The sequence below is a fragment of the Coturnix japonica genome, chromosome 38 (assembly GCF_054131305.1).
Source record: "Coturnix japonica strain WE chromosome 38, WE-NBRP24, whole genome shotgun sequence".
In the NCBI taxonomy this organism is placed as follows: domain Eukaryota; kingdom Metazoa; phylum Chordata; class Aves; order Galliformes; family Phasianidae; genus Coturnix; species Coturnix japonica.
This window is the reverse complement of record NC_140700.1, coordinates 3313166-3321946: the sequence shown is the minus strand read 5'-3', so window position 1 is coordinate 3321946 and position 8781 is coordinate 3313166. Positions and strand designations below refer to the sequence as shown.

Here is an 8781-nt window from a genome sequence, read left to right as displayed (position 1 = left end):
AGAGGAGCCCCCGGGGGGTGGCAATGGGGGGTTTGGGGGATTATCCGGTAACGGGACAGTCGCGGAACGGAGATTGAATATTTATAGTTGTGCGCATGCGCGGGGTGGAGCGTAGGCTCTTGGAGGCAGGCGGAGGGCTCGGTTTTCCGGGACCTCGTGGCGCAACGGTAGCGCGTCTGACTCCAGATCAGAAGGCTGCGTGTTCGAATCACGTCGGGGTCACCGTCCTCCTGCGGGAGGTTCCCTTTTATTTTTCTCCACTCCTGGAGGGATTTTTTTGCTCTGCTCGGTGAATACACGCATAAAAAGAGCAGAGACATAACGTGGGTAAAGATTCAGAGCGGTCTGCTTCCCCTTTGTTGTGATTTTGAGACAAAGGGGCCTATCCATGCATTTAAGTGAGCAAGCATCCATCACTGCTGTGGCTTTGCACAGCACCAACACCCCCCTCTGTATAAGCTCCCCCCTTGCATTCACTTGCAATGCAGCCTCTCAATATTGGCCTCCTGCGATGCTTTAGGATGGTTTTAGCTCCCACTGAAGCCTTTCCCCTTGGAGAGCTTTCTTTCCCATTGACTCCTCCATTGGTTGCCATGGGGAGCAGCGATGTCACAGTGGGGAAGGGGTGCAGCACTCAGACAACAGGCTTCCTCTTGGCCATGTGAACAGGTAAGGGACACCTCTAGATTGCTGCCACCCCAATTAGGGTCAACCTCATCATCCTGACCCCCCTCTACCCCCACTTTATCACAGCGTTATGCCTCTGGTTGGGATTTTGGGTCTCTTAGGACAGGAACCTGCCACCAAAATGGAAACAGACCCTGAATGCCATTGAAGTAGTTGTGTTTTATCATGTCCTGATTGCAGTGTGTACAGATAGCAGACTGGAATGGCATAAAAGGGAGATCCAGAGCCTTGTATGGGGAAGCAAATAAGGTGTTATCTCCTCCTGCTCTTTAAGCCAAGCAGCCTGTGCTTGCTGGGGTTTATTTCCACCCTCATTGGGATGGCACATCTTGTAATAAAAATCCAATCACAGGCGACCGATGCGCGAAGGAGCAGCTGTTGCATGCAGTCATGCACAATATTTCAGTGCCAGAAGTGATTCGTTTACTCTGTGCAATATATATGGAAATGTGCTGCAGGAGGAGGATGGCTGGAAATATCCTATTTTATTCATAGAGCTCCAACAAAGCTGATCTTTGATTTGTGGACCGTGTGTGCTTTTTTTCCCTTTTACGCTGTGTCAAATAAACAGAGGCATCTAACTTAGTTCTGGTAGAATTGCTTGGCTGTATTTAATCTGCCTCTACGTGCTGCTTTTAGACTGACGTATCTGAATGCAGCAGGTTCAGCACTGAAGGCATCAAGTAAATGAGGGCTGCCACAGGGAGCTGGATGGAGAGCAAATGAAATCCTGCTGCAGAAATGCTCTGAAAGAGCAAATGGGTAGAGAATAGTGGGAATGGTGGGGGAGGACAGCCCGTCTTCTAGCAAACTGAGCTGGAAGGGATGCTCTGTGCTCCTCTATGGGTGGGGAAGGGGGTGGGTGAGCTGTTACACTGGTTAAATGATGGGGCAGGAACATGAAGATCCTCTGGAAATCTCTATGTGTGCTGCTTTATTCAGTTTAGCTGTAATTGCTGGTTATAGCTAACGAGTTTAACTGGTTCAATTGCTACTAAATCTTTATGTGGATGCTATATAAGAAAGTGTTGAAGTCTTTGGGTGGGATCTGAGACAGGTAGAAACCATCCCAGCAGTTGCAGTGATCCTAATGTTGTCCTAAGCCCTTTTGAACTGGATGTGATGTGAGAGGGGAACTGCTGGCAGATGTCTTTCAAGCAATAGCAACCATCTGCTTTCTCCTTATTTCTCCTGAAAGCTCTGCAGATGGGAGAGATGTCCAAGAGCACATCCAATGCACTGATAAGACAACAGACGGACACCGTAGCCGAGCATGACGTGGAGGAGCTCAATGTGCAAAGTGAGTGGTGGTGATGTGCAGCCACGCTGGGACCGGTGCTGTGTGTGCATTGCATGCACTGTGCTTGAGGTCATATAGAATGAGACCTAAAGAGAGTGATGGCTTAGAGTGAGGGGGGAAAGGCTGAGCTTCCCCAAGGGAAGCAGCAGTTCTAATGACAGCCAGCAAAGCTGCCTGCTGGAATTGATGCAATTCTGACCTGCCTGGGAACCCCTATCCAAAATGAAGGTGTTTGGGGGTAACCTGAGACAACACGGTTCTCTCTTTACTGAGGTGGAACATTCCGTGTTTTAATCTCTAAAAGCCTTTTTAGAAGTTCCTGAGGATTAAACCCTTCTCTGTCCCCACCTCTCCTTTATTGCAATGCCCTTTGAAGTTCTCTTCAAAGACGAAAGCAAAATTCCCATGTATGCTGCAGACTGTAATGAATATCCAGCTTTGTTGGAGCAATTAGCACGGTGGGGCCATTTCTGTTGCACTTTAAAGTGAAGTTCCCAAATCCTGAGCAGTTTAGACATGAATCCAACAGCTGTGTGCTGTGCTACTCGGATGGCCCAGCAGCTGTCATAACAAAAGCAGAGCCTCAAACACAACCTCTTTGTATGGCCATTGAAAATAAGGGCAAGATTGCCTTCTGGTTGTGCTGTGCTGAGCTCAGGGTGGGCTGAGCGGTGTTTGCTGCTTTGCTTGGGTGATCCCCAGCAAATGAACTGCTCTTGGCCACTTCTTCTGGTTCCTGGGTCTGCATTATGTGGGTGCCTGCTTGAATCTTTGCTTGAAGCAAAGAATACAGCAGGGATAATGAAACAAAGCCATTTGCAAAGATACCCCAAAGTGTGGCTTTCAAAAGCATCGCCTTATGCAACCCTAATACAGATAGTTCAGGCTTATTGGCTTGCATTTGAAACCCCTCTTTCTTTCTATCTCCTCACCCAGGCAGAAATACTGAAGTAACCTTTGAAACACAGGATTACAGAGTGACAGCGGGCTGCATTGCTGCCAGCAGCGAGGTAAGGAATCTCCCAATGCATGAATGTTTGCTGCAGCTAAATGGAAGCAATTGCAAGCTGATATCAGCTGATGTTCTTTGTATTGACTCATGACAAGTGCAGCAATTACCTCCAATCAGGTAATTATAGCATCCTTCTATAGCTTGAGCCTGGTTTTTTTGCTGTCTGCTCACTGCCCTGGGTGTGAGAATAAGCCAAGCTCTCTTTTGCAATACCAACATCACTTAGATTTAGCACTGTGTTCAAAACTGTGTCCAGAACCCCTCTGTAACATAGGGATATGCTTTGTTCCATGTGTCCAGGATGGAGATCTGCTCTGAGGGGCTTCTGAGCTGCAAGGGTTGGCTCAGGGCTTATACTCTGCTGGGATGCTCTCAGAGCCTTTAATTCACTGAGTTAAGAACAGAGTATATATCTGCTAATGAGTGATGAAGTAGAAGCTATTTTGCTGATTGCTTTATGGAATGCAGATGAATTCAGGCTCTTAATTACATGCAAAGCTGATTAACGTGTATTGTAACTGTACGCATAGACTTGTTGCAGGTGGAAAAGCTCTAAGAAGTTCCTCGTTAAGTCAGTGTGATTAACAGGAGTGTGGTCTGTGTTGTGTGACACTCGGGACTTGGTGGTAAATCACCCCAAGATGCCATAATTATAATCCCACAGCCTGCATTAAGCAGTCTGTATTGAAATATTAACTGATATTGATGGAGGATGTGTTCATAGAACCACTGAGCTTGGAGAAGAACTCCAAAGTCATACAAGTGCTGGTGTAGGGGCAATGGGGGTCAGCGGGTGGCAGTCCCCATAGTGGTCCCAGGGCTGTGATGGGGTATTGTGGCACTGTTACCTTACAACAGCTGCTTGCTGTGTTCCCTCTTGCCACAAAACACCTTCAGGCTGATCCAAACGACACTGAGTCATCAGCTCTCATCTCATTTACCATTACAGCATTCCAAAAGTGCTTCCCTTGGTCTCTTTAAGTCTTGCATCTTATCAGAGTTCATCTCCTATGAGGTTCACAGCGCGGATTTAAGACCTTGAGTCAGCTCTGAGCAAGTGAACTTGCACATAGGAATGCTGGCAGGGGAACCAGACGTTCCCCTCAAGGCATTTTGCTTCCTTCCCAGCATTGTGTGCAGCCCAGATGATGTTATCTCAAAGAAGATGGCACTCCCTTTGAAGAGAACCCTCTGGGGAGAACTTTTTGATGTATTTGATGTAGAATAAATTGCTCTTCATGTGTAGAATTCAGCCACGGGTCCTCTTGAGTGAGGGAGATCTTTGTGCACGAGTGCTTGCATGTGCGATGTTAGATGTAAGTAATCGATTAGGAACAGTATCTGTTTAGGCTTCAGCCCTAGAAATGGATCCATGTTAAAGATAATGGCCTCATCCTGCTCAGATTAAATCACCGTCAGCCTTTGGAATGGGGTTTGTGCCTTGATAGCGCACCAGATGAGGGAACTCCAGCTACAAAGAGGCCTTGGAGCATTGGTGTCACAGGAATGGTGATTACAGCACTGTTCTCTTTGCCTCCAGGTGAGTTTGGGTGCTGTGATTAAATGCTGTGTCCGGAGGCAAAGCACTGTTCTTGTGCATTACTCATTGCCTTGTGCAATACATCTGGTTAAAGCAGTGTTTCTCCTTGCAGCAGGACAAGAGTTACTGACATACTGAATGCCAATTAATGTTCCAGAGGCTCTGTGTCAGACTGCAGGCAACCAGCTTTGCTTTTAACCTCATCTCTTGGTTGATTTAAGTCCTTTCAATCACTCATCAGGAGGTTCCATGGTGTTTCTTAGGTCTGGGCACCATTGCTGTTAGACTCCTGTGATCACTGACATGGTTCCTTATCTATTAGTGTTGTTCTGATAACCCCAGGACCTCAAAAGATGGAGCATCCTCACCCTTGAAATTCAGGTGGCCTCCTTTGTGGCAATCTGCAGCTTACATGGTAGCTTTGCATGCTAGAAATACAGCCCAATGCATTGAGCTCACTAAATCTCTAAGTGCAACCTTCTTTCCCAATAGTCGAGTGGAGCATCTAGTGATGGACAGGATGAATATGACCAGGATGAAACGTGCTTTGCTGTTTCTCTGTCTCCCAAGGGACTCAGGTAATGTGCATTTAACCTCTTTTGTTATCAACCAACCTCTGCTTTGGTTTGTTTTCGTGTTTTGGAGAAGCTCACTCCTGCTTAACCATATAATAACAGGAGGAAATAATGTTAAGTGCCTTTCCTCCCCTAATGGCTTCCATTATAGCCTTTGTGATGGGTCTAAAAGGTAGTAAGTTTGTTCTGTAGGGTAAGTGATGAGAGCTCAGGTTCTGTGTCTGTTTGTCCTTCAGGACCAGCAGGAAAAGGCCAAAGATAAAGAGCAAGTGGTCACCGGTGCAGAAGAAAATGAGAGTAATGGAATCAGAGCCATTGCTACCATTAATGGCAGCACCTGCAGAATTAGCAGCTCATGATACGGAGGACAGAGCAGAAGCAGCCCGGGAAGTGATGGAGCGATGTGACTTGACTGACATTGTTCTGCTTGTGATACTCATTGTTATTGCAATCATGGTCTTCACGCACCTTGCTCTGGCAATGATGGTAACAGCCTACTGCTGAGCTTCAGCCTGCGAAGAGAAAGAGAGGCAGCTTCATCCATGTATCAGCAGTGAGTGCAGAACTGAAGAATGCTTTTCTCTCCCTGTGATGTGCAATGAGCTCTTCTGGCGGTCAATAAAGAGGCTGAGAGGAATGGGAGAAGTCAGTGATTTGTATGTACCTGCTGGTTGCTCCATGCAGTGGTTCCTATCTGTTGGCAACGTGACCTGCTCTGCTGTTTCTCTTCTGAAGCCTGGCTGGCTCAGAGATGGGATCTATGCATGGCTTGGTGTTAACTGGGCTGTTCCAGGTGGGGTCACCCCATTGTAGAATCATAGAGTTGCCAAGGTTGGAAAAGACCTCCAAGATCATCCAGTCCAACTGTCCAACAATATTTCTCCTCTAAACCACTTAAAAGAAGGCCAGGTACCAGAGGTGATGGCAAAGGACAGCCTTAAACACCTACTATTGACTGTTATCTTTGAGAAGGTAAAGCCTCCACTATGCTCTGGTTGTATTACATATGGGGAAACACCAAGCTGGCAAGATATTGTGACCAGTCCTGCCATGAGCTGCAAGTCTTGTTAGTGTTGGCTTTTGAATTGAAAGTGTGTTCTTTGAATTCAAACTGGGGAGACACAGAACTTCCTCCACCCCCAGAGGAGTTCGGTTTGTGCCAAGTCTCCCCCAGCTCCCTTGAAAGGAGTGAGGCAGCGTGGGATCCTGCTAGAACTGAGTAGGAACTCATCCTCCTTCCCTGGGGAGTGAGCTTAGCACGTGTTGTGCTTGTTCATTTTATTGAGCAGATCACCAAAGCAAACACGGAGTGGTGCACCTCTAAATACAGTACATTTTTCCCCATAATTTTTTACTTTTAAATGTAATTGGAAGGGTTTGAGGCCTTGTAATGCCTGATTCTGCCCCATTCCTGTGAATCCTATGGGATTACTGTTGCTCCATCCCATTGCCATGCACCACCCCATCTCTGCTGCTGTCCCACCTTGAGGACACATCACAAGCTCTCCTTCACATCTCCAGCTTAATACACTGCAACCTTCTCCACCAGAGAGCTGTCAGCAAGGTTTTGTGCCTGGAGGGATCAGCTGGGGCAGAGAAATGACAGCAGAATCAGTGCTAAATGGGGAGCAGCTGAAATGCTGCAGCACAGAGGTAAATTGTAATCAGCTTTGCTGTAGAAGAGCTCTGTGTTCTCAGAGACGCCCCCCAGGATGGGCAGCAACTGGACTGGAAGAGAGGAAGCTGCAGAGGATGAGAGGTGAGAAGCTTTTCTTTCTTAACAGTTGGCTTTGTTTTGCTTGGGGTTGGTTTTATCTGCTGCCATCATTATCTGAGCAGCTCTATCAATGATTAACCCTTGCTTCCTTTGAAACCCAGAGAGCAAAACCCACAGTCCAAAGTCCCTGTGCTTGCTCAGGTTCTGCCTTTGGGTTCCAAAACCCTTCAGGCACAGCACATTGGGCAGCTGGGGCCCAGCAGGTGGGATCTCCCATTGCAACGCATGCTCTGAATGCAAAGGGATGCAGCAAAGCATCACTGTATCTCACAATCCTGCTAACTGCAGCTGATCTCCAGCCTCACTGCGGGCTCTTTTGGCAGCAGCTGTCTGTTCTGAGCGCCTGGTTGCATTGAAATGGTGTCTGCCTGTGTTTGTCAATGGGGCACGCGCAGCTGGTGGACTTCTCCCCATGGCTGAAGCGTTCTGATAGAGAGATCCCAAAGCTCTCAGCTCCTGTCTCCTTGCATTACATTGACTCTGTGCTGCGACCAGCTCAAGGCCCTGCGGGGGAGAGAACTAATTAATTAACTAGTTAATTAACTGTCAGGATGCCAGCTCTCTGCAAGGAATGACAGGGACAGGCTGACTGCTGCCTCCAATCCTGCAGTGTCCAACAGCCCTTAGGGTAATGCTGGCACTCAGGTGTGCATGGGCAAGCATTGGTCCCATTGCATGGATTTAATTGCCTTCATCCACATGATTCTGATGTCTTCAGCAGGAACATTTGTTGGGTTTGTAGGAGTGTTTGCTGGCTTTCTCCCTGCTTTCCATCTCCTCGTGTTCACTCCTTACTCAAACACATACATGGAGTGGTCCTATTGAGTGCATTCAAAGGTGGAGTTGGCTCAACTCAGAGATGAGGCTTAAAGTAAAACATTCCTTTTCAGTTTATTTGTGTAACCTACAGGAATTCCAGCACCCTTCCTGCTGTTCACATGGAAACAGCTTTTAGCTTGCAGGAGCAGCTCCAGGTACCCAGCGCTGCTGCTGTTCCTTTAATGCTGACATCACCTTTACCATTTCCCAAGCAATTTGCAAAGGTTCCCTTTCTCATTTTGCTGCACGGCTCTGGACTTTCCCTTGGCCATCCCCATCCAAAGGGATGCAAACTGACAACAGCGGCCGACAATTACAAGCAGCCAATAAGGGCAGGCTGCTAATAAGGCCCCCCCCAAACACACCCGTTAAAACCCACTTCCATGAGCTCTCTTAACGTTTCTTGGGAGGTAAATGCCTCTGTAATGAACAAGGAGACAAGGCCCGTGCTTAAGATGGTTATTTAAATGTAAATTGAATCCTCCCACTGGAAAGCTAACAGCAGATTACAATAGCTGGTAGGAGACCAGAGCTTGCTTTTATGTAGTCATTTGAGTCTATTTCTTGTGGATTTCCTATTTTTTCTTGTTTTAAGGCTGGAGCTGCTTTAATGTAGTTTCCTATCTGGAGCAACGTGATGCAACAGTGGGGGCAAACCTGGGCTGGATGGCCATGGGCTGAGTTTGGGGTCTGAACTGGGGGGGGTTTCCAAGCAGAGCTGGGATCCAAACCTGATGAAGGCACCTCTGGGGATGGTAAACTCCCCCTCTATGTCTGATCAGTGCTGCTCCAGGATGAGAGCTGAGGCTCTTCCAGCTCTGCAGAAGGAGAATAGAGAAATAAATCAGGGCTGCAAAAGCCTTTTGTGGCCCATCGGAATGGGGGAACGTTGGCTCTGAGGAGTTTAGGGCCCAAAAGTCCTTATATCCCACTGCTGCCCCTCCATCCTTAATGCGTTCTCTGCTTTCTGTGCCCACCGAGCGGCTCAGCATCGCTGCTCCATCTCTCCCTCCTCGAGCCACTTTTCCTTTTGCAGCCTTGGAAGGGGAGGGCCGCTGTGACAGAACATCC

At 47.7% G+C, this 8781-nt stretch overlaps 1 protein-coding gene and 1 non-coding gene across 2 annotated transcripts; both read left to right on the top strand.

Moving 5' to 3' along the window:
- Window positions 1-150: 150 nt before the first annotated feature.
- Window positions 151-222, top strand: TRNAW-CCA (transfer RNA tryptophan (anticodon CCA)). Its single transcript has one exon. It is a non-coding gene; the product is annotated as a tRNA-Trp (tRNA).
- A 281-nt stretch (window positions 223-503) lies between these two features.
- Window positions 504-5751, top strand: LOC146754797 (uncharacterized). Its single transcript, XM_085526818.1, has 5 exons — window positions 504-669; window positions 1886-1987; window positions 2924-2997; window positions 5032-5117; window positions 5351-5751. Exons 2-5 carry the CDS (start codon window positions 1894-1896, stop codon window positions 5616-5618), a joined length of 522 nt encoding a protein of 173 aa, XP_085382944.1. The 5' UTR covers window positions 504-669; window positions 1886-1893; the 3' UTR covers window positions 5619-5751.
- The last annotated feature ends 3030 nt before the right edge of the window (window positions 5752-8781 follow it).

Coding starts and splice junctions, on each gene's coding strand:
- LOC146754797 (XM_085526818.1), top strand. CDS start 1,894: ATGGGAGAGATGTCCAAGAGCACATCCAATGCACTGATAAGACAACAG. Junction 1,988..2,923: donor GGAGGAGCTCAATGTGCAAA/GTGAGTGGTGGT, acceptor CTCCTCACCCAG/GCAGAAATACTGAAGTAACC. Junction 2,998..5,031: donor GCATTGCTGCCAGCAGCGAG/GTAAGGAATCTC, acceptor CTTTCCCAATAG/TCGAGTGGAGCATCTAGTGA.